This window comes from Misgurnus anguillicaudatus, chromosome 11 (assembly GCF_027580225.2).
Source record: "Misgurnus anguillicaudatus chromosome 11, ASM2758022v2, whole genome shotgun sequence".
Classification (NCBI taxonomy): Eukaryota; Metazoa; Chordata; class Actinopteri; order Cypriniformes; family Cobitidae; genus Misgurnus; species Misgurnus anguillicaudatus.
The window spans coordinates 12,168,171-12,194,321 of NC_073347.2; the positions used below are offsets into that span (position 1 = coordinate 12,168,171).

Genomic DNA, 26,151 nt, shown 5'->3' on the forward strand with positions numbered 1-26,151 from the left:
TAAGTTATTTTATGTCATTTATATAAAAATTAATTTCCAGGCTGGTTAAGAGTAGTGAGGTTAGTGCCTGCCCGGTGTGTAGTAGGCTACATATGTCCATAGCTCGAAGGCTATTCAACCAGCTTCCAGAAATCCTATTCTTGACTTGTAGTTACCGTAAATTTGGAGCGCTTCTGTTTGCATGTGAATGTGATAAGCTGTTAAGCTTTTAATAACGAAACCAAAACTCTAAAGACAATTTCCTAATCGTCATATTTACGCACACATGGGCGTGGTCGAGTTTAAGGGCGTGTTCTGCTCGGCAAAAGGTCCACACAGTTTATTTTACACTAGTGCAGGGTTTCCCGGTTTTGGCTAGAATGGATAGAGCTACGGCCTAAATCTCACAAGAGGTTGGTAGGATTAGGATGAAAACAGTGGTTATGGATGGGTTTTATAGACCTACGGCCTAAATCCCATCAAATTTGGGGTTTATGGGTAGGATAGGATCAAACGGCGCTCATCCGTTGCGATTTCACGAGATTTCGGCGTCTGCTTTATCCCTTCTAGCCACAACCGGGTTTCCCACACTTTGGTTCGCGAGGGAATTGCAGGGGGCTGAGTTTATAAATATATTTCATTACAGTTCATTTAATGTAAATACACAATCTTACAAATTTTATATAAACTTACAAAAAATATATATTTTGTCATGTGACAATTACACTACAATATATCAGAAAACTAATGAAAGAACAGATTAGAAAAGATTGAATTGCCAGATGAAGGTCCAATAACAGGCAATGATAACAAAAATTAGGTCAAATACTTCTGATAAAAACTTTAGATGAAAAATAAATGTTTTGGAAGTTAAACATGCAAATGTGCTATTACTTCAAGTACATATTTAAGTCAAGTCAAGGGGGTTCAGCTGACAAAATGTTAGAAAATCCCTGCACTACTGGAATAAACCCATCTTTGTAATAGTTATTATTTTGTTATATAAAGACTATACACCCAGCCTTGAAACGCACTTATACTCTGATCTTTTAATTTTTAAATAACACATTTTTAACTGTAAACGGTAAACTGGTTTACATAGGCTATGAGAGACCTGGTGGAAACGAATACGTAACGACGTTATTACCAAACAACGTGTGAGTCATTATATATGAAAGAGTCACGTTTGTATTAGTTATAGATTGTTTAGTGTATTAACAGTCATGGAAAAATGGAGCCCATCGGAAAGTACACGCCCACTTGATATATAAATATGACACCAGCGCGCCTCCCACGCACGCACGCACGCACAAGACAGACAGAGGTACACTGTACCTAGGAAGTGACGGACAGACCAGCCCGTTGCTAAATCTGTAAGTAATATACTCTGTTATCCATAAATGTTCTGTTTATGCGTCCTTTTATAAAGGTTACGCTTGCCGTTATGTATCTGCCTGTGTCTTACTGACATGCCTGAAAGTACACGAATGCGTTATTTTAAGATCGTTTAGCCTCCTAGCTAGCATTCCAGAGTTTCCTCAAATATAACTTTGCATGTTATTCATGCGCTTTAATTATGATTATTTCTCACCGTTTATTCTCAACTTTTTAATAACTGATCTTCACTTATTTTACATCTTTGTGAACCTAGCAGATGTTTAGATGTGTGACATAATGTTCGTCTTTAGTTTGTAGGGTGGGACCATAGACTGTATAAAACAAGCTATTGAAACCGTCATGTTTACTGTCTGCAATGCATCGGATAAGACACTAACAGTAACTTTTTTTGTGGAATAAATCGAAGTATGGAAGTCTGCATATTAAGCATATAAGTTAACCTGAATAGTGCATTTTCATTCAGGCCTCAGTAAAGAAGGTTACTGGGTCGTATATAATTAGAGCAAATACTAAAGTTGTAATGGCTTATTTTATCTTTTAAGGAACAAACTTAAACGTACTTTACATCTGTCTGTTCTTATGTAACATCTTAAACTTGTTTTAAAAAACACCAACAAAGTCATGTCATATATTTTATGTTATAATAATTTCTGGGCCATTCTATAAGATAAGACATTTATAGCAATAATGTTAAAAATATGTAAGAAATTGTGATGTTGAAGACTTTACCCAAAGATTTAACCTAAAAATAAAAATGAAACAATTAAAAGAAAGAAGTAAGAAATTATTTTTGCTCAATAAAAGAAGCCTATTTTCAGAAAAAACATTGTCTATGACCTCTACCACCTATTTAGGGCAGCCAGTTCACTTTTGGATGAATAATTCATGGTAAAACTAAACAAATGTATTGTCACAAAGAGTGTATTTTTCATCACATGTTGAGGTGTGGTGCTTTCAATAAGTGGAGTTCATCTCTACAAGTCTGTTTGTATTGGCCCTTGCCTTTACACAACATGTATGCGTTTTATGACCGGTACCACAAGCAGCCACTCCCACACTGAGTAAAGATAAGGCTGTATGCGTATTTTACTTTCAAATACATTGGTATTAGTTTCTATGGCCACAAAACCTTATTAAGTATGGACATGCTGTGTATTTTGTACAGTATATCATACACAGCTCTGTATTTGTAACTTCTTAGTAACTTAACAACATAATGAGGCATTGCGGTAAAGATCAATAAGCAATATTGTACATGCTTGCATTTTTCATATCTTATCTCTTACCGTTGCCTTAACTCGGGTACCATTTACCTTTTTATTACCCTTGCTGTTTATTCTAGCAGTAGGTACCATTGTCTTTATTTACTGAAAATACTCAGAAAAGATCTTCAGTTTTTACTTTTATTTACGCAATGCATTTCAACGGCTCCCCCAAACGTGAGCTTTTCTGAGAAGGGGATTAACTTTTACTTTTTCCGTATCGTATCACATATCCATACCGTATGTGTTATCCATACTCGTGTTCCATGTACCTGTTTATTACTCACTGTTTATTCTAGCAGTGGGTTCCATTGTCTTTCTTTACTCAAAAGACCTAGAAAAGACCTTCAGCAGTCTTTACTTTTGTTTACGTAATGCATTTTCGACGGCTTCCCCAAACGTGGCTTTTCTGAGAAGGGCATTCACGTTGCTGTTAATGTTCATAGAAAGATGTCTGGCTGGATTTTGAGTGTAGCCACTAATTTCCATTACAGGTTTATTTTTGCATTTCAAAGGAAATTTTGAGACATCTGGGCAGTCATATTAAAAGTGAAACACAAATTTGGGGTTTGAAATGAAATGATTTTAATTTAATGTGAATTTTATTTCGACAAACTTTAACTGTACTGTAGCTTTGGATATGGTGACGCAAAGCACTGTGGATTTTATGCTCTGTTTAGTACCACCACAGTTAAATGTTGCTGGGTTAAGCAGACCACCATCTCATTGCAGGTGTTAAACATAGCAGCAAAAAAAGTTCTGTTTTTTTCACAGATGTGTGAACTTGAAGGAAATAAGTGATGCATATCTAAAGGAAGACCACAACTGCAAAGTGTTTATGTGTGAAGCAACACGTTCACACATTAAAAGAAATGCCTAAATAGATGAGCTTGTGTTATGGGTTAGATGAGGTAGAAATGTAACTTTATTGCACTCTATAGTAGTACATTTCTCAATAAGTATGGATTTAGAAAAAGTATTTTGATTTAACAGTATATTGTGATTTATTAAAAGCTTTTTATAAGTTCGTAAACTGGACAAGGCATTGTTTTTATAACCTATATTTGCCATAATCATGTAAATACTACATGATTAAAATATATAAATAGAAAGTATTTTATGACAGATGCTGTCTTAGATCTGCCAAGAAGCTCACTAAGGTACCATATTACATACCCTGTTATATTTAAGTTACTTAGTTGTATACAGCAACAAATAGCTGTATGGGATAGTAAAGTAGTGGCCCTAATAAGTTAAGGTTTTGTGGCTCCTAAAAATATATCAGCTGGTTTAAAGGTGCAGTGTGTAAATTTGAGTGGCATCCAGTGGTGAGGTTGCGAATTGCAACCAACGGCTCAATCCACTACTTACCCCTCGTTTTGAAATGCATAAAGAAGCTATGGTACTCACCACTGGAAAAGTATGTAATTGACGGAGACAACTTAGTAAAAAAAAAAGTTTGTCCGTTAAGGGGTTCTGTAGAAACGTGCCGGCACAAAATGGCAACTTCCATGTAAGGGGACCCTCTGTGTATGTAGATAAAAACATTTCATTCTAAGGTAATAAAAACATAACAGTTCATTATAAAAAGGTCTTTATACACCTCTGATAATATAATTTTGTATATCATTTTGCATTTCTGTCAAGAGATCATTCTAAAAATTACACACTGCACCTTTAAAACATATTTTTGTACACACCCTACAAAAAAAAAACAATACTTGTGTACATGGAGACTAAACAATGGCACTGATATGTCAGTGCAAAATGTTTTTAAAATTAATGCATCTTAAACATGCATTTTAGTCTGGGACTAGCGTAATCCCTGTCCGGGAAACCACCCCTCAATCTTACATTTTTGATCTGTAATCTAGGCTGGTGATGGTTTAATTCATACGCAATTGAGGTAGATAACACTTTCCCTTTTTTTTCCAGACACAACAATGAGCTATCCAGGCTATCCTCCCCAGGCCGGTGGATACCCTCCTCAACCAGGAGCATACCCACCTGCAGCAGGCGGTTACCCTCCCCAACCTGGAATGTACCCCCCGCAGGCGGGTGGATATCCCCCCCAACCCGGTGCTTACCCACAACAGCCGGGTGCCTACCCTGGTCAGCCGGGTGCCTACCCTGGCCAGCCGGGAGGTTACCCTGGTCAGCCAGGTGGTCAGCCAGGTGGTTTCCCTGGCCAGTCGGGTGGCTACCCTGGTCAGCCAGGTGGCTTTCCTGGTGTCCCATCAGGTGAGTCATATGTGTGCCTTCACTTATTCACATCATGCTTTGAAATGCAGTTTGCACTTGAGGTTTATGTGGATAACTAAAACATAGAAAGTCAATAAAAATTGAATATGGTGGCCAACCACTGATCTATATAACTGACTGGATTGCACATACAATGCTAATCGAATAGCAGGAGGTGAAGCCACCAGTAATTCTATGGCGGCGCGTTGGCTTCAATATTTTGACGTCATGTGCAATCAAAGATATTGGATATAGCAAGATTGAGCACTGCTATTACTATGAATAGGGGGATAATGGAACGCTCAATATGTCGACAGAAGTCCTGCCTTTCAGTTAAATGGACCAATGATCAATCCCTATAGAGAGACTGATGACTCTGTACAAAGTCTCTGTTCACATGCGCATTTGCTTAAATTACCTTAATAAAGGTGTTTTTAGCACAATTTGAGTGTCAAAAAAACAAAACAAAAAAAACACAGTTGATATCAGGTTAAATTGTTGGTCAGAAATATGTTGTTTAATTTTTAGCACGCACTTTTAGAGATATCTGTCTTCCCCCAGTTAAGTCTTTAGGACTTTAGGCTTGCATGACTAAAAATAACTGCTGGAGATGTTGCAAACATGGCCGCCTAGTGGTGCCACTTCCTTAAAGGGACTTTGTGGCCAACATGCAATCCAAGTTGACTGGGTCACCATAGTAATGGGGAATTTTGAGGTGGAGCCAATGGAAAAAGTCAATGAGGGAACTTACTAGTAATACACATTAGTTCGTTTCCAACATTGCACTGACTTTGTGTTACTGTACTTATTAAACGGTCATTCCACTTTTTTTTAAAATATACTCATTTTGCAGCTCCCCTAGAGTTAAACATTTGATTCTTACCGTTTTTAAATCCATTCAGCTGATCTCCGGGTCTGGTGCTAGCACTTTTAGCATAGCTTAGCATAATCCATTGAATCTGATTAGACCATTAGCTAGGGCTGCACGATTAATCAAAAAATAATCACAATCTCGATTCATACATAAATGCGATCTTCTTTCTAAATGACGGCGATTCTCTTGCATATATTTCCCTGTTTTCAGATGCTGCATTCACGTGTTCACTTATTTACATTACAATCCAGGATACTATATCAGTCAAACTTGCTCACAGTTTAAAACCAAACCCTATTCATTCACCAATCAGACACAAATCGTTTCTTTCCTCTCTCTCTTTATTTGCTGCGTTCCATTGTCACTTGCGTGACGTAAACAAGGTGGCAGACCTAAACACAACGATTTACTTGGTGGATTTGGAGCGGCAATTTTCACACAAAAGAGAGAAAAAACTATTCCTATTGCGGAAAATCCTGGTTGCGACAGAGAGAGGGACGGTGCAACAACATTTTTTTCCGAGAAAAGGCAAGGAAATGCGTCTTATTGTTTCTCAATCGGAAGACTGCAGCCTTCGGAGTCATTAAGCCTGGTTTATTTAAGTTAACTGAGCATTACATTCGCAAGTCATAAGTATACTACAACAATTTACTATTAACTAAGAATAATAGTCAACTTAAAGGAATAGTCTACTCATTTTCAATATTAAAATATGTTATTACCTTAACTAAGAATTGTTGATGCATCCCTCTATCATCTGTGTGCGTGCGCGTGGGCGCTGGAGCGCGCTGCGACGCTTCGATAGCATTTAGCTTAGCCCCATTCATTCAATGGTACCATTTAGAGATTAAAGTTAGAAGTGACCAAACACATCAACGTTTTTCCTATTTAAGAAGATTAGTTATACGAGCAAGTTTGGTGATACAAAATAAAACGTGGCGCTTTTCCAAGCGGATTTAAAAGAGGAGCTACATTTTATGGCGTAATAGCACTTGTGGGAGTACTTTGACTCGGCGCAGTAACACCCTCCCTCTCCCATTATGAGAGGGAGAAGGGGAGCGGACTTTTCAGGCGAGTCCAAGTACTCCCAAAAGTGCTATTACGCCATAAAATATAGTTCCTCTTTTAAATCCGCTTAGAAAAGCGCTACGTTTTCTTTTGTACTACCAAACTTGCTCGTGTAACTACTCGTCTTAAATAGGAAAAACGTTGATGTGTTTGGTCACTTCTAACTTTATCTCTAAATGGTACCATTGAATGAATGGGGCTAAGCTAAATGCTATCGAAGCGTCGCAGCGCGCTCCAGCGCTTATGTGCACGCACACAGATGATAGAGAGATGTATCAACAATTCTTAGTTAAGGTAATAACATTTTTCAAAATATTAACAATTATTAAAGAAATAGTCTACTCATTTTCAATATTAAAATAAGACAGTTTTGATGACGTGTACAGCTTAGAAATGCGACCTCCGGAAGCTGCAACCTTCAGATTTAGAAACGGCCTCTGTATCACCGCCACAAGTTCCCCATCAGAAAGTTGTAACATGACTGCGTTTCTCCCTGATGCCTCAAAATGTTGATCGTTTAGTGTTTTAAAGGTTTGTTTTTTATTTTGAGGTTGGCCAGAGTGTACAAAAGCACAGGTGCTATTTATTCTAATTCTTTTTATTCATAAATTTCAACATTGTTTATTTTTAACAGCTAACAAATTTTAAATTACTAATCTCAATGGATCTAAAATAAGAAAACAAGACTTTTAAAACACTTAATTATAACTGAAAGTCCTGTGTAGCACATTTTATTACTTGAGTGCAAAAAATATTTTTGTTGGAAAAAAAAGAGAATCGTTTGAGAGAATGGTGATCTCAATTCACACGGAGAAAAACCGTGATTCACATTTTAGCATGAATCGTGCAGCCCTTTTAGCATTGCGCTAAAAAATAACCAAAAAGTTAATTTTTCTATTTAAAACTTGACTCTTCTGTGGTTGCATTGTGTACTAAAACCGACGGAAAAATTAAAAGCTGCGATTTTCTAGGCAGATATGGTTAGGAACTATACTCTCAAACTGGCGTAATAATCAAGGACTTTGCTGCGGTAACATGGCTGCAGCAGGCGTAGTGATATTACGCACTGCCCGAAAAAAGTCCCCTTGGTTACTTTCAATGGCAGAGGACTATTTTTGGGCAGTGCATAATATCCCTACGCCTGCTGCAACCATGTTATATCAGTGATTGTTACGCCAGAATGAGCGTATAGTCCTAACCAACTTTTAATTTTCTGTTGTTCTTAGTACACGATGTAACTACAGAAGAGTCCAGTTTTATATAGGAAAAATATGTAATCTCTTTGGTTATTTTTTAGCGCAATGCGAAGGGTCTCATCAGATTTAATGAATTATGCTAAGCTATGCTAAAAGTGCTAGCGCCAGACCCGGAGATCAGCTGAATGGATTCCAAAACGGTAGGAATCAAGTGTTTGGCTCTAGGGGAGCTGGAAAATGAGCATGTTTTCAAAAAAAGTGGAATGTCCCTGTAATGGGATTTTTTTGTTGAGGCTATTGTGTTTTTGTGTGTGTGGTTTATTTGTCATGGGTCTCACAGATGGCATTAAGAACTTCAGTGTTTCATAACATTTCCATTAGGGAGGTGACGTTTAAATAGTTGGCTAGTGTGTCACACATTTTCCATAGTCTAAATGATGTAGCTGTTTTGTGTTTGTTCGTGTGTAAACAAACAATTACTAGATTTCGTTTAACAGTGTGTTTTTGGTTAGCCAGAATGTTCAGAATCACACAGGCTGTGGCTTATTACATTTTCACTATTTGCATTTTTGTTTCCTCTGTATAGTACACAGAGGACTATTATTTCATATTTTGATGGTTAAAAAATTCTGTTATGTAAAAAAATCCACAGATTCAGCAGGAAGACTTTGGACAAACTTAGTGTAGGAAATCCTGACCTTTATTATTACATAACAAAAACCCGCTGCTTTATATTCAGCAAAAAGAAATTGGAGGGAATTTCTGTTTTGTCATAACATGTCAAAACAGGTTCAGATGAAAATAATTTTGTGAACGTAATTACAGACTAATGCACTGCCTTGAGCATACACATTATTTACTTTACATGTGATACACATGGTACAGTATCTTATTCCCCCATCCAATTTACAAAAAGTCAACGTAATAACTAACGTTAACAAGAATTAATACATTTTGAAAAATGATATTATTCATTCTTTGTTCGTGTTAGTTAATGCATTTACTAATGTTTACTAATATGACCTTATTGTACAGTGTTACTGAATTTAATAATTTAATTCTTTGAACATATTTATTTACAGGGGGTTGGGGTGCTTCCGGTACACCAGGAATGCCAGGAATTGGTCTGGATAATTTGCCAAATCCTGGATTCACTGCAGCCAATCTCCCAGCAATGGTACGTTTTTAAAAATATTTTAAAATAATGATGTAAGGCATAATCAGAAGTGACATCAGTGATGTCCAGTCTCATATGCAGGTAATTTGATTTCATGATGATGAAGTCAGCATGAAATGCACAGCCTGAGCAAAAACCGCATCAAATTATTTCTTGATACGCTTTTTACACAATCATGCTCCTGTTACCATGACATTTATCTCTTGTAATTTAACTGTCATCACTATGTGCTTTGACAATCAAATTTGACCCTCTTCAATTTACTAATGCAAAAGCTTGTGTCTGTAATCAAATGTACAGACAGAAAGAAATGTGAACAAGTGTGGATCCATTAATGAACTACTGCAGTAGGGTATATTTATCCAACTATTGCTGTGTTTATCCATACAGCTTGTGCAGTTACAAAAAGGACATCTTAAGATAATCTGTAATATAAAATCTTTGTAGAAATTAGGGCTGCACGATTTGGGTAATTTTTCCCATTGCGGTTATTGATGCTAATATTGCGATTGCGATTATACTAAATGGTATCATGAGTCAACTTGATGGGTTTTAAGGAAAATCCACACACAGTTTAGCTAAAATGTGTATTTGTAAAGCTAGAAATGTTTTCGTATTGCCACGTGATGTAGCAACTGCTCAGTGTCAGTAATTCTAAATCCAAAATACCGACATAGAGTTTTTTTTAAGCTACCGAATCACTGTCAACCTCCTCTGCATCCATCTTCGCTCTGGTATAAGTGACGACGCACACCACACACGTGCATGCCACACGTGCACTGCCTTTTTTGTTCGTTTTTTTTTCTTTTTTTAAACAGCAAGGAAAATCATCGTGTTAACAAGTCCACACATTTATTTATTTAATATAATTGCAACATTTTGCTGTCATATAATCGCACAGGCTGACATCGCGATTGCGATGCGATTAATTGTGCAGCACTAGTAGAAATACAGATTAACAATTCAAGTTTTCTTTCTGAATTTCTTATTTTAAAATGATTCTTTGTTTTCATTCAATTGAATTTAGTACAGTTTTTAACACATTTATTAGCCAAAACCTATTGTAAGATCTAAAACGTCTAAAAACGCAGCACTTTCCTCCTTCTTTCCAACACACTTTCTGACGCAGCATTCTGAAAAGCTAAATTTAAGCATGCTTGCCACATTCAAAATAATGTATTTGCGCGTGCCAAATAATCTGTAATGCTTAATCCAGCAGCTATTTCGTCACAGTAGTATTTATAATTAAATATAATAAATAGAGCTGTCAAAAGGTTAATTGCGATTAATTGCATACAAAATAAGTTTTTTTTTGTTGCATGATTTATGTGTGTGCACTGTGTGTATGTAATTATTTAAAGGAATAGTCTACTCATTTTCAATGTTAAGCTATGTTATTACCTTGGCTAAGAATTGTTGATACATCCCTCTATCGTCTGTGTGCTTGCACGTGGGCGCTGGAGCGCGCTGCTACACTTCGATAGCATTCATTCAATGGTGCCAATCAGAGACAAAGTTAGAAGTGACCAAACGCATCAGCGTTTTTCCTATTTAAGACGAGTGGTTGTACGAGCAAGTTTGGTGGCACAAAACAAAACGTAACACTTTTCTAAGCAGATTTAAAAGAGGAACTATATTTTATGGCGTAATAGCACTTTTGGGAGTACTTCGACTCGCCTGAAAAGTCCACTCCCCTTCTCCCTCTCATAATGGGAGAGGGAGGGTGTTACTGCGCCGAGTCGGGGTGCTCCCAGAAGTGCTATTGCGCCATAAAATATAGTTCCTCTTTTAAATCCGCCCAGAAAAGCGCTACGTTCCACCCCGTACCACCAAACTTGCTCGCACAACCACTCGTCTCAAATAGGAAAAACGCCGATGTGTCTGGCCACCTCCAACCCCATCCCCGATTGGCACCATTGAATGAATGGGGCCAAGCCAAATGCCATCGAAGTGTCGCAGCGCGCTCCAGCGCCCACGTGCACGCACACAGATGATAGTATCAACTCTTCTTAGTTAAGGTAACATAGTTTAATATTGAAAATGAGTAGACTATTCCTTTAATATAAATAAATACACACACATTAATGTTTGCATTTAAGAAACATTTACATGTATATTTATATATATTTTATATTATAAATATTAATGGAAAATATACCTAAATAACATTTTTCTTGAATTCATACATGTATGTGTGTAATTTATATATACATAATATATACACACAGTACTAGGGGTGCAACGGATCACAAAACTCACGGTTCTGATCACATTACGGTTTTTGAGGCACGGATCAGATCATTTTTCAGCAAAAAAAGTATGGGAAAAATCTAATAACAAATCAAAAAATTACAAACATTTATAAAAAAGAACACAGTTGCACATTAAATAAGGTCTAAAATCATTAGGTACAGAAATCAAATGAATAATAACACTGCATTTATTGTATTAATTAAATGTAATTATTATTTTTTTAAAGCTTCAGAAGTGATTTTCTCTTTGTCTTGATTGATTAACATTAATGACACAGACTTAATTGACTTATTGAGGTTACTGTCTCTTTAAGACCAAATATACACAGACTGCATATCTCTCCATGTGTGCACTACTCAGTGCCCTTAAACGCGCGCACACACACAGACAGAGGGCGAATTACAAACGGCGCAGCATAAACAGACGTCCCACATAAAAACTTTATGTTGTTTTTCATTGCTCTATTAGCAAAATGTATTTTAACACACTACAGTATGAGAGAGAGTAGCACAACTCTCTAAAGTTTACACATCAAGAGTTCTGATCTTTAAGATGATTACATCTGACTCGAGCTAGACTGGAAGCATTCAACCGCACGTGCGTTTGTGCGTAAACTGCTCAATTTAGGGCCTTTTTGCAGTTAAACCGTTTAAATTCACTTGAATGTTAACATTTGCAAACCTTTGAAACACGTACAAATTATAAACTTTCCCTATTTAAATTTGCTTATTAATCCACAAATCACATGCGAGCCGAACCGTGGGTCGTGATCCGTACAGATCACTGATCAACTGCGATCCGTTGCAGCACTACACAGTACACACACATATATAATGCACACACAACATTTTATTTTGTATGTGATTAATCGCGATTAATCTTTTTTGACAATTATTGTTATCCATTAATGTTCTAATATATTACTTTTACAAGAAAAGTTACAATTTGCTTGCTTTAATATTTAGTAGTCTTAATATTTTGAATGTTACTCTTGATTCATTTCTGACTTCTGAGAAAAGTTAATGCGGCCGGCACAAAAATTTGGGTATAAAAACGTTGATTTAATTAGACAAAATGGTGAAATGTCAACAAATGGTACATTTGTTCTTGCTAATAAATACATCAAGCACTGTTTATATTAGCAATATAACAGTCATCGGCGACAGTCAGTTATATCTGTATATTTTGTTTTATATTAAAATATTACATTATTTTTAACGTTAACAAAGGGAAAGTTTGGTACTTTACTGTTTCAGTGTATGAATAATAGTATCTTTATAACACTATCATGCAATATGGTGAGAGTAGCTTAAGTCAACACATGTTTTAGTTGAAAGCCACACTATCTAAACAGGCCTCTGTATGAATGCACACTTGTCCACCATTCATCTTATCTCCCTTTCCTGCCTTTAATCATCTCTCTTTCCATCAGTGTTGTCATTTCAAGGCCGTATGTTTATGTTTATATGCCTGCCCTGCAGCATCAGTGGTTCTGTCCTAATTGTATTAATGGTCATGCTTGCTTTTGCTTTGGACATTTTTTCTCGCCCCCAATTTTTCTATCACAGGCCAATCAGATTGCCACTTCTGGTGGATTTAATCCAAATCCATCCATGTTCTCGCAAGGCCCTGGTGGCTATCCTGCCCCCCAAGCCGGGGGCCCACCTGCCCCCTCCCCTAACCAACCCTATGGCATGTACCCTCAGCCAGGAGGAGGTATGCCCCAAGGTCCAGGAATGGGTTACCCTGGAGGGCCAGCCCCGGGCCAGCAGATGCCAGGCCAGCAGATGCCGGGTCAGCAGATGCCAGGCTACCCAAATGCACCTTCACCCAATCCGTCCATGCCAGGTTACCCCAGCAACCCCTCACCCAATCCGTCTATGCCCGCGTATGGAGGAGGTTACGGAGGAGGCACACCGGCCGTTCCTGCAATCAATGTAATTAAAATGAGTTATTATGTGTGACAGTGTTTTTTGCGTTATGTAATCGTGGCCTTACTTGATTTGTGGTCGTCTTGTTGATCTTAGCGTGGATTCAGAGGATCGATACCAGACTTCCCTGGTGCTGACCCACTGAAAGATGCAGAGGTCCTCAGGAAGGCAATGAAGGGCTTTGGTTGGTTCATTTTCTTCTCCATTTTAGTTTTGTAAAATACAAGTTAGTAATTTATCATTGCGATAAATAATGTTTATTCTTTTGAAGTATATTTATTATTCGTCTCGTTAAGTTTGAATCCTTTGTGATATATCTAACTAATGTTCAATACTGATTGTTCTTTCAGCCTAAGAGAGTAGGAGATTTCCAAGAAAATAACTAATTTGTTTACATTATAAAGCTTTATACAGGCAGTTCATTTAAATGCACATGTTTTTACAGGCACCGATGAACAAGCCATCATTAATTTGCTTGGAAGTCGCTCAAACAAGCAACGTGTGCCTCTCTTGATATCCTACAAGACTGCCTATGGAAAGGTAATGGAGAGCATTTGAGCTTTTTTTAGTTACTTGCTAGTCAGCAGATCTTGTCTGCAGCAGCAGTCCCCCTGGAGCCCACTAAAGTTAAAACTTTAAGAGCATAAAGGCAACTCTTTCCCCAGCAGGATTTTTTTAAAAATAAGTTGCCAGTCAGCACCAGCATTATGATTATCACAAAATTATTACTCCATTTCAGAAAATGTTCTTTAAATATATAAACATACAATATATCAAATTCATTCATTCATTCGTTTTATAAGTTACCTAGTGTATAATAGCAGAAATATAGATTGCTGTAAAAACTCGTCTTTGGCAGGGAAGCGGATTTTCTTAATTGACGAAATAACTCGTTAGTAGCGGGGAAAGAGTTAAATGCATTAAATAGCTTTTGTTCAAGACAGAAACAGATCTTGATGAATCTAAGGGGCTTGCTGAATCTAATGATGCTTTGTCGTCTTAGTGTAAACTACGCAAACGTGAATCTGTGATAACGGTGACATCACGCGCCTTACTTTAGTTTATAGGCATGCGCGAGTATACCCAAAACAACAATGGCAGCCTACAAGACTGTCGCCGCGTCCAAAACCGCCTATTCCATACTATATAGTAGGCAAAGTAGTGCTTTTTGCATACTATATAGTATGGTAGTAGGCGATTTCGGACGCAGCATGTGTTTGTGCTGCTCAAGATATTGAGTTTATTAACGCTTCTTCAATATAGTTTACAAATTATCCCACGTTATAGTTCAGCGTCGCATGTAGTAATACTAAACAAAACTGCTCAATGCGTTCGTCGTCTTCATTGTATTTATCGCTCTGTAGACGAATGTATAAGGATTGTAGTATTTCCTTACAAGGTAACATCGCCATCTACTGGCCTGACACGCGTAATACAGCTCTTTTAGTCGCATTTGCAGAACTCCTTTTTTTTATAAACGCAAAGGAAAACCTTTTATGTTTTATACTACATAGTGTCATGTAGCCTAAATGTGTTTTTAAAATGTTTTAACTGAGATGATGGAAAGACGTGAACTAGACTACTGACAGTTATGACAAAATAAATACTGTAGAGTCCTGGGAAGGATGTGGTGCTGATGTTTAGAGGTCATTATGTAACGGTTTTAATGTTTGATTGGATGAGTGGTAGCAATAGAGACAGAGTGCAGCGCGTCATAACCTGAAAACCACGCCCACCAGGGGGAAAACAATCCATTACAGTCTCCATTAACTTTGTATTGCGTGAGGCCGCCTCCTTGTCATTTCTGGCTTATAACAAAAAACAGAATAATGCCTAAAAGCTGCTGTGTGACAATATGTACAGCTAACAAGCCAAAGAACCCAGAAATACATTTTTATAAGCTGTCGACCTCAAAAAACGAGCATTTTAAGACACAAAAGTGGAAAACAGGCAACTTTTCATAGTCCTCCTATTAGTAGAACTGCGTCCACTAGGGGGAAATGTAGTCGGTGATCCACTTTTTTCTCCTTAAAGGCTGGGTTTTACTGCTCGACAATTTATAAAAACTTATTTCTGGGTTTTTGGCTTGTTAGCTGTACATCTTGTCACACAGCAGTTTCACGCATCATTCTGTTTTTTGTTATAAGCCAGAAATGACAGGGAGGCGGCTTCTCGCAATACAAAGTCAACGGAGACGGTTGGATTGTTTTCCCCCCGGTGGGCGTGTTTTTCAAATTTGCGTAACTGCGCTCTGTTTCTATAGTATACGAAAATAAGAAGGGAAGTGGTAGCATATGTGACCCTGGACCTCGAAACTGTTTTTTTTAATTTTTCTTAAATTGAGATTTATACATCACCTGATAGCTGAATAAATAAGCTTTTTATTGATGTTAAAGCAACACTATGTAGTTTCTATGTAAAAATGACTTACAGCTCCCCCATGTGGTTGAAAAGCGCAACAGTGCCTGGTATCAGACTCTTCTGCAGGCAGGGGGAGGGGCGGGGCTGTGTGCTCTACCCTCCACCGCCACTTTCAGAGTGTGCTTGTAGCATCTAGGAGGCTGCTCACGTTGCAGCAACAGTACAATTTGTCCAGTTAAGAGTTGTTCTATCACTGAAATAATTTTAGAGACATTATTTAAAGGTAAAAAAACTACATAGTGTTGCTTTAAGATAGGACCACTTTTGGCCGAGATACAAAAATCTGGAATTCGAGAGTGCAAAAAAAACTTTTGAGAAATTCATCTTTAAAGTTGTCCAAATAAAGTCCTTAGCACTGTATTCACTCACAAAAATAAAAGTTGTTGATATATTGATTTTAGGAAATTTTCAAAATATCTTCATGGAACATAATCTTTACTTAACTCATTCACCGCCATTGACGAGTTATCTCGTCATTTATGAGTTCATATTTAACTAATAAATATGCCTTTCTGGACGAATTTCAAAGTGAAAGTGTAATACCGCTTTTATCCACCAGATGGCCAAACCGAATTGATCAAAAACGGAAGTTAAAAAGATTTAATGATTTATTTTAACTGCCTTTATGTTTGATAGTCATTCTGAGTCTGATGTCTAACATAAATTCCTTTACAAAAACACAATTTTTTAAGCTTTTTGCTCAAAATGTTGTATTTTTGAAGAGAAATATCCTTATTTCAGTGGTTAAATTAAAGGAGGAGTCCACGATGTTTGATAAATGGTTTGGAAAAAGAGACGGGCCGACTACCAAAACACACTTATTGCCAATCAAATGAAATCAAATGCCGGGTTGCGTATGTGTGGGTGGGTCTATCAACAGAAGGTCCAGATTCTATTGGGGTAGGGGCGTGTTTGTTTAGGTGATTTCAAATATCAACATTGGCTTTCAAACATCATGGGCTCCGCCTTTAAGTAGAAAAAGTAAATATATAATGAAACGTTTTTTCCCCATTTTGTTTGTTTGTTTGTTTGTTTGTTTATTGTTTGTTTGAAAGCAGAGGGTGTGTTCTTTAATTTGATATCATTTGTATGTTTATATATTTTTAGAAAAGAATTTTTCCTGCAAGGAATTTTGTGAAAATTTTGTTAAAATCACAAAAATGCAGGTGGGCAACTTTTCTCAAAAAGGCTGGCGGTAAATGAGTTAATATCCTAATTATTTAAAATGTTGTTTTGGCTATTGCTACAAATATACCAGTGCGATCACTGGTTTTGTGGTCCAGGGTCACATATATTAAATTGTGCACAATGTATAAGTTGAGATATACATCAAGTCATCTCACTGCAGTGTATTAGTATGGTTTGGAAATAGATAGTATGTACTTATGGAAATTGAATTGTAAATGTAGAAATGTTTTTAATAAAACTCTCATACTCAATGTTTACAGGACTTGATTAAGGATCTGAAGTCTGAGCTTTCAGGGAACTTTGAGAAGGTGGTGCTGGCCATGTTGAAAACTCCAGCTCAGTTTGATGCATACGAGCTCAAAGAGGCCATCAAGGTATGTCAAAATACTTCTGACTTATAATTGTGTCAAATGTTATGTATTAGATATTAATTTTAGTATTGAATTTTAATACATTTTAAAATTGGTAGAGCATTGCCTTGGCTCAGATGTTTTTATCCAAAATAACTTGCAGTTAATTACAAGGTATAGATTTTTATCAGTATGTGTGTTCCCTGTCAAATGCATAAATGTAAGTGCAATCAATGCAGTTGAAACATTATGCATACAAAGAATATAAAAAAGTGAAAGGTAATTGGCACATTTTTGGACATGGAAGAGAGTAAATAATGTAGTAGTAGCAGCAGTAGTAGTAGTTTTTGGGTAACTGTTGCTTTAAGGTGTGAAAATAATAGAACAGTCAGTTATGTGTTTTGATATGCGACTAACGCAAGTGATTATCTGACTACACAGGGGGCAGGAACAGATGAGGCCTGTCTGATTGAAATCTTGTCCTCTCGCTCTAATGCAGAGATCCGAGAAATCAATCAAGTCTTCAAAACTGGTGCGTACTCGAATCATATTGTTTAATCCCTTTCCTCTGCAATTACAGATCTGATTACTTCCCAATCAGACATCTGGTACGTGTCATGTGCATTTTAATTGAACTGTAAAGTCTAGTGAACCATGATCCACCGTGCTCTATGTGCATCCCAAATTCCATACTAATGCCCTTTCTATGCCATTTTTGTAGAATAAATAATGAAAGTAGTATTGGAATTTTTTAAAAGAAAGTGGCCTTCAAGTACCGGGATGATGCATTTATTTAACCGATAAATGAAGTGTGTAACGGTGTGAAAGTTCACCTGCAGAGACCATTTACCAATGGAGTATAGTTTTTTTTTTACATGTACGAACATGCACAGTCAAACCCACTGCCTTGCAAAGCACAGTTTATTTTATTCAAACTTGTACACAGATGTTTGACGCATGTGCATTGCGACCACAATGCAATGCATCTCCAGGTCTACATAATACATTTGCATATAGAAAACTGCTTATACTTCCGGTTAGCAAAAAAGCGCTGTTTCATTTGGGACGATGCAACTTTTCTAAAATCCGTACACTAGATGGTACAGTACATAATGCATAGCTTAAGTGCATAGTGTATAGTTTATCATTTGGTACATAGCTTGTGTTTCTCTTATATAGAGAATAAGAAGTCACTAGAGGACGCCATCCGAGGAGACACATCTGGACACTTTCAAAGACTCCTGGTCGCTCTTTGTCAGGTACACATTGTTTTATGTAATTAAATGGATTCGATTAGAAAATGTTTTCTCTGGTTAAATAATAAATCAGTACGAGAAAAGTAAAAGTCTCATAATTTTTTTGTCCTGCTGTCTTTAAAGGGTAACCGAGATGAGCGTGATACTGTGGATATATCATTAGCTAAACAAGATGCCCAGGTATTTATTCAAAGATTGTGCTTATCATGCTTTTAAAGTTGCATTGTGTAACTTGTAGGAGGATCTTTTGACAGAAATGCAATATAATATACATAACTATTTAATGTTTTTATTACCTTAGTTTGAGCCGTTACATACACTGTGGGTCCCCTTATACTTGGAAGTCACCATTTTGTGTCGCCATGTAGCCCTAAACTGACAAACTGCTCTACAGAGCGTGTTTCGTCACTTAGAGGCTGTTTACACTTGGCATTAACATGCGTTTTCGTCGATCGGATCACAAGTGGACGACGTTAATGCCAGGTGTAAACTGTGTTCAAAACGTTTTGAGCTCGTCCACTTTCGACCACTTTCAACCACATCCAGAGGTAGTCAAAACCACTTTCGATCTGATCGCTTTGGAGTTGCGGAACGCACATGTGGTTGAATGTGTTCGAACAGCCACACGCGACCGCCTTCCCTCCGCCCATTTATTTAATCTGAGGTATTAAACACAAGTTTTACGTCTTTTCTGACTTCTGGTGTGAACAGTGCTATTTTTAGCCTTTCATTGATAAAACAAAAGTGGCTGTTCTCCGTAGTTTCGTTTTGAAAGCGTGTGAAAGTTGCGCGATCCTATTTCATCAATTGCGCCGAAAATTCAGAGAAAGCTCTAACATGCACACGCAAAAAAACACTGTGCAGCATGTTTACCTGCTAAACAAGCAGCGGACTCCGACATAATATTAGTTTGCATCCATATAAACTCATAATTACTCCCGCTCGGGTGTGAATGACAGCAGAGAGACTCGCCCACCGTCTCACAGACCACCCCCTCACAGTATTCAGGACAGAAGCGGTCGAAAGTGGACAAAAGAGACGGATTTAAATACCAGGTGTAAACGTAATGTGTCTCTCGTCCACTTGTGATCCGATCGATGAAAACACATCTTAACTCATTCACCGCCATTGACGAGTTATCTCGTCATTTATGAGTTCATATTTAACTAATAAATATGCCTTTCTGGACGAATTTCAAAGTGAAAGTGTAATACCGCTTTTATCCACCAGATGGCCAAAACGAATTTATCAAAAACGGAAGTTAAAAAGATTTTATGATTTATTTTAACTGCCTTTATGTTTGATAGTCATTCTGAGTCTGATCTCTAACATAAATTCCTTTAAAAAAAACGCAATTTTTTAAGCTTTTTGCTCAAAATGTTTTTTTTAAGAGAAATATCCTTTTATCAGTGGTTAAATTAAGTAGAAAAAGTAAATATATAATGAAACGTTTTTTCCCCATTTTGTTTGTTTGTTTGTTTGTTTGTTTATTGTTTGTTTGAAAGCAGAGGGTGTGTTCTTTAATTTGATATAATTTGTATGTTTATATATTTATAGAAAATAATTTTTCCTGCAAGGAATTTTGTGAAAATTTTGTTAAAATCACAAAAATGCAGGTGGGCAACTTTTCTCAAAAAGGCTGGCGGTGAATGAGTTAATACCAAGTGTAAACAGCCCCTATGTTGTCTCAGACAATGACATTTTGTCAACATGTTTTTCCCTTGGCGGCTACTGTAGCTTCTCTGTGCGCTTCGAAAGGGGGGACAACACTTTTCCAGCTCCCCTAGAGTTAAACATTTGATTTTTACCGTTTTGCAATCCATTTAGCCGATCTCCGGGTCTGGCGGTACCACTTTTAGCATAGCATAGCATAATCCATTGACTCTGATTAGACCATTAGCATCACGCAAAAAATAACCAAAGAGTTTCGATATTTATCCTATTTAAAACTTGACTCTTCTGTAGTTATCGTGTGCTAACACTGAAGGAAAATTTTGCGAAAAAGTTGCGATTTCCTATTCCGATATTTGGCGTAATAAACGAAGACTTTGCTGCCGTAACATGGTTGCAGCAGGCGGAGCGCCTGAAAATAGTCCCATTGGACTATTTTCGGCCACTGCGTAATATATTGTCTGCAAATTAGCATATTTTCTAAAAAAGTGGAGTGTCCCTTTAAGAGTTTCTGATTTGATGTGTTTGTCTTGTGATGCAGGCTCTGTATCAAGCAGGAGAAGGTAAACTTGGCACAGATGAGTCTAAGTTCAATGCCATACTGTGCGCCCGGAGCAAACCTCATCTGAGGGCAGGTAAGAGCAAAATAGTAGTTTTTTAATCAAGTGACTCTTTCACATGCTATGTTTAAAAGAAAAATAGTAAGCTAGTATTTCATTCCAACATAGGCTATCAGTGTGTGCAGAAGCATATAAAGTGTACTTAGACGTGTTGTTTATTTCTGTTGACAGTATTCAATGAGTATCAGCAGATGTGTGGTCGAACCCTTGAGAAAAGCATTGAGAGGGAAATGTCTGGAGATCTCGAGGGTGGAATGCTGGCTGTCGTGAGCTATTGAATTTTTCATGCTTAAATGCATCGTGTCATCCTTTAAACACTTTATAATTGTATTTCTTAACTTGCTCTCCATTCTGCTGGCCCCTTTAAGAGTAATGCTGCTATAGGGTAAATATGAGGGAGACGTTTCTATCAGTAACACATAGAGTGGTTGACTTGTTTTGCTTGCTGCATGACTTTTTTCATTCGCTGTCAATTTCAGTGTAAGGAGTGTTGTCATATTACTATGCAGTCACGAACAGTCCGGTTTTTCTTTTCAAATAAATGCCTTTGGTTTTATTTGCGTGTGGACGTTTCAAGATCTTTCTTGCTTGCCCCTTTTGTACACTGCTTATTAGCTGCAGGGTAATTGTGCATGATGAGTCTAAACTTGTTTTTTCTGTATGCAGTGAAATGCATTAGGAACACACCAGCCTACTTCGCCGAGAGACTCTACAAGGCCATGAGGGTGAGACACATGCTTCTCACTGTGAATAAGATGTATTGACTGCAAAGAGACAGGGACTTGATGACAAATCATGTGTAGTTACAAAAAAGAGAATTTGGTTTTAAAATGGTTTGTCCTAGAGCAGAGGTTTTCAAACTGTGTTAAAGTATGCAGCGCCCCCAGGTGGTACAACTGATTTGCAATACACTGAATATAATATGTATAGCTTAAATATCTATACATGTATAATTAAACAAAATAGTACATAAATATTGGACATTTTTAGTGCAAAGCATGGTAATACACATTTATGGCAAGTATAGTATATCTGTCCACCAACCCTACAATAGATAAATACATAAAGGAATAAATACAGAATATTTAAATTAAAGGAGAAGGGGAGGAGGAAAAATAAATATGCAATATTATAATATAAATATATCATTCGAGTTCCCTCGAAAGGGAACTTTAACAATGTATCTTTAAAAGTAACCCAATGTAACCTTGCTCTCACTTGAAATGTGTCCCCACATTTAGTCCTTGTATTTGAGGGTATTGGACCTGGAAAGTCCTTGAAATGTCCTTGAATTTGAAGTTATCTAAGGTGTGGGAACCCTGATTTATAAAATCAACCTTTGTAACTGTTAACATTAATTAATGCACCATGAACTAACATGAATAACTTATGAATAATTCATTGTTTGTTCATGTTAGTTAATGCATTTACTAATGTTAACCTTATATAAATATTAATAACTGAAAATAAAACAAGTGTATAATTAACCATCAGTGACCTTAAATGTATACGGCAGGTGCAAAGTGTTGCATTTAGGCACTTCTTTATCCAAGTCTTATAGATTTTGAGATTACCAAATAATGGAAAAAGGGATTACAGATGTTGTTGAAAAGAAAGGGTTTGTCCTCCATCGCTGTATAAAAAGTGGAATAACGTTTAAAACTGTGTGCAGCCATTGATATAAAGTGGGATCATTATTAATCTACCTGCTCAAGATACATTTCTGAGCAGAATAAACCAAAATGTGAAGAAGGTCTCTTTTCTGAAAGTCCGAGGGTATCTCGTCATTTAAACCTTACTGTAGTGGGCATTTAAAATGTATGTACGATTGTAATTAAGCTTTGTAGTACACATAAGACTCAAAAATGTATAAACCGTCAATTCAGTTAAAGGATTAGTCCATTTTCTTAAAAAAAATCCAGATAATTTACTCACCACCATGTCATCCAGAATGTTGATGTCTTTCTTTGTTCAGTCGAGAAGAAATTGTGTTTTTTGAGAAAACATTTCAGGATTTTTCTAGTTTTAATGGACTTTAATGGACACCAACACTTAACAGTTTTGATGCAGTTTGAAGTTGCAGTTTCAAAGGACTATAAACAATCCCAAACGATGCACAAGGGTCCCATCCAGCGAAACGATTGTCATTTTTTGACAAGAAAAATAAAAAATATGCACTTTTGGACCGCAACTTCTCGTTTATCTCCGGTCCTGTGACGCGACAGCGCAACCTTACATAATTGCGTAATGCTGTGGAAAGGTCACGTGTTACATATATGAAACGTACATTTGCGGACTATTTTAAACAATAAACTGACACAAAGACATTAATTAGTATCATTCGACACACAGCAATGTCGGAACGGTCCTGTTTTTCCACACTTGTAAACACTGGGGCGTAGTTTCGCATACATCCTCTTTGACCTCTTAACGTGATGACACATGAGGTCGTGCTGGCTCGTCACAGGACCGGAGATGGATGAGAGGTTGTGGTTTGGGGGTGCATATTTTTTATTTTTCTTGTCAAAAAATGACAATCGTTTCGCTGAGACCCTTGTGCTTCTTTTGGGATCGTTTGGAGTCCTTTGAAGCTGCAATTTTGAACTGGATTAAAACTGCTATGTGTTGGTGTCCATTAAAGTCCATTAAAATGAGAAATATGTTTTCCTCAAAAAACATAATTTCTTTTCGACTGAACAAAGAAAGACATTAACAATTTGGATGACATGGTGGTGAGTAAATTATCTGGATTTTTTTTTTTTTTTTAGGAAAATTTAAAAATACTTTAAAGTAAAGGAAAATTTATTTATTTTTTTATTTATTTTAGGTTTGCTTTATAAACTTAAATTAATTTACTTAAACCTTATGTTACAATGCAAATCTGAAAGAATTTAAATTCAGGTCCCTTGCATGCATTGCCACACCAGTCTGACTTTTAAACATTACTTGACAGGCGGCATACAATTAATTTTACATTTAACACATTAATTTTACAGGATTTTCACCTGTTGCCTAAAACTTAAGCACAGTTGTGTATATATTTGTGTAAATGTTTATGTATATGTTTATGCACAGGGAGCGGGAACAAAGGATCGAACTCTGATCCGCATCATGGTTACCCGCTCTGAGGTCGACATGCTGGACATTCGTCAGGAATACATGAAGCTGTATGGGAAATCGCTCTATACAGCCATATCAGGAGTAGCTGCAAACCAACCCAATTAATTAAACATCACACTTTTTAAAGGAATTATAGATGATGTGTGCATACTGTACTACTTTGTAAAGCTCTGTTGTATTCATAACTGTAATAAAATCTGCGTTTATAGGGAGACACCTCAGGGGACTACAAAAAAATACTGCTGAAGCTATGCGGTGGAAGCGATTGAGAGCCTGCGAATCTCTGCAGGCCACAGAAGACATGAAGCCACCATTTATACACATGATACACATAACTCTAATATGCACTTATTACACACCTGCATGTTTTATCTACTCTGTGCTGATATGCTGCACATTACTTCATGCTGTTTTTTTAATACTACATTTTCATTTTAGCATTATCTCTTTATGTGCCTTCTATGCTGAAAATGGTGACTTAGCCAATTATTGAAATATAGAAAATTTGCATATATATTTTATATATTCGTTGTATCCAGATATATTTTGTTTGCAAGCTAATGGCAATACACATTTTGTTATTAGTATTGTCTACACGTCTGAATGCCAAGTTATTACAATAATGTATTTTGAGTACTTTGCAGATGGGGAAAATGTGCCATAATTTGAAGTTTAGTTGTCATGTTAGCCAAAGATGAATGTGCATTAATTTGTGTCTGTTTCATAGTAAAAGAATTACATGTATGAATCCAGCCATAAACTTTTCTTTTGTTGCCGCCATGATGATTGTCAATCAGCTGTTTATTAAAGCAAATAAAGTAATAATGGTGCTGTCTTTGTGTGTTGTTATTTGTTTTCCCTGTGTGGAGCCGATCATATATATATAAAGTGCTAAGTTAATAGAGATTATTAGATATGAGTTCTAGTTCACTTTGACTGGGCTGTGACCTCAAAAATAAAAACATTAATGTTAATCACCATATATTATTCTTTACAGATCAGACAAACATAAAGCTCCCTCTAACAAAACATGTTAGTGTTGTTTTTATTTACTGCCTCTATGGAGGTCCACTTACTTTGGCTAACATTAATACATTTTAATGACATTAAAAAATGACAGAACATGCAACAGAAGTACAAAAACATGTTTCTTGCAATTAGCTGTGTTTACAAAAGATTATAATAGCCAAAAGGGATCTTAGCTCACTTTGAATTATAGGATGCATCATAGAAAGCCTTCTCCCACATGCAAAATGTGTTTACAATCCCTGCTCCAAAATCAGCTTGTTCATCTCTTCATTTTATGTATAAAATGCAAATACAAGAAACAAGTAAAATGCTCCATCAAAGTCAGGTTTTGAATTCATACCAGATACATTACATCATTTTCAGTAAGGTTTTATTAAAGGGCGCCTATTGTGGCCTTTTTACAAGATGTAATATAAGTCTCAGGTGTGCCCTGAATGTGTCTGTGAAGTTTTAGCCCAAAATACCCCATAGATCATTTATTATAGCATGTCCAAAATTACCCTATTTGGGTGGGAGCAAAATGCGCTGTTTTACTGTCTGTACCTTAAATGCAAATGAGCTACAGCTCCTCACTTCCTTACAAACAGACAATGAGTTCTTTCAGTTAAACAGATCTGATTAATACAGTCTGAGACAATATTATCTAGTGGATAAAGTACAACTCGGTGAGGGTGGAAACTATGGTAATGCAGGAATGTAAGTGGGCGGAGCTTTATAAATGTGACCTCACATTGATAAGAAAATCAAAACGGTCTAATGAGACTGCTTTGGTTTAATGTGAAATAAAAACAAGGAGCGGGTGGATTTTTTTCATTGTAGGGTGGTTTTGTTCACACCTATTATGGATTTTGCATAATAGGTGTCCTTTAATATGTTGTTCTTAAACTGTGCAGTATTTCTTAGGATATTGTGTAGTCTGGATAATCCTTTAGATAGTGTTCTTATGAATAGATCCAAAATTCTGAAAACATAAAATATCAATATGGATGCAACAGTGTGGTGACCTAACCAAAGTCTCGCATCTTATGACTCAGCTCTTTAGCAGGTGATATCATTATAAACACATGGTGAAACGTCATGGTTGAATCATGAAAATGATGTTATGTACTCATTTACA

General features: G+C 36.7%; 1 protein-coding gene across 2 annotated transcripts; it reads left to right on the top strand.

Annotated features, from left to right (window-relative positions):
* Positions 1–1,197: 1,197 nt before the first annotated feature.
* anxa11a (annexin A11a) lies at positions 1,198–24,840 on the top strand. 2 transcript variants are annotated; one of them, XM_073873041.1, is made up of 15 exons: positions 1,198–1,352; positions 4,575–4,880; positions 9,101–9,195; positions 13,017–13,385; positions 13,476–13,563; positions 13,825–13,919; positions 17,249–17,362; positions 17,780–17,870; positions 18,518–18,597; positions 18,718–18,774; positions 20,807–20,900; positions 21,057–21,151; positions 21,551–21,610; positions 23,961–24,083; positions 24,215–24,840. In XM_073873041.1, exons 2-15 carry the CDS (start codon positions 4,583–4,585, stop codon positions 24,272–24,274), a joined length of 1,719 nt encoding a protein of 572 aa, XP_073729142.1. In that variant the 5' UTR covers positions 1,198–1,352; positions 4,575–4,582; the 3' UTR covers positions 24,275–24,840. The 2 variants fall into 2 exon arrangements, with proteins under 2 accessions (XP_073729142.1, XP_073729143.1); XM_073873042.1 differs by having other exon boundaries at positions 13,155–13,385.
* Positions 24,841–26,151: the final 1,311 nt, after the last annotated feature.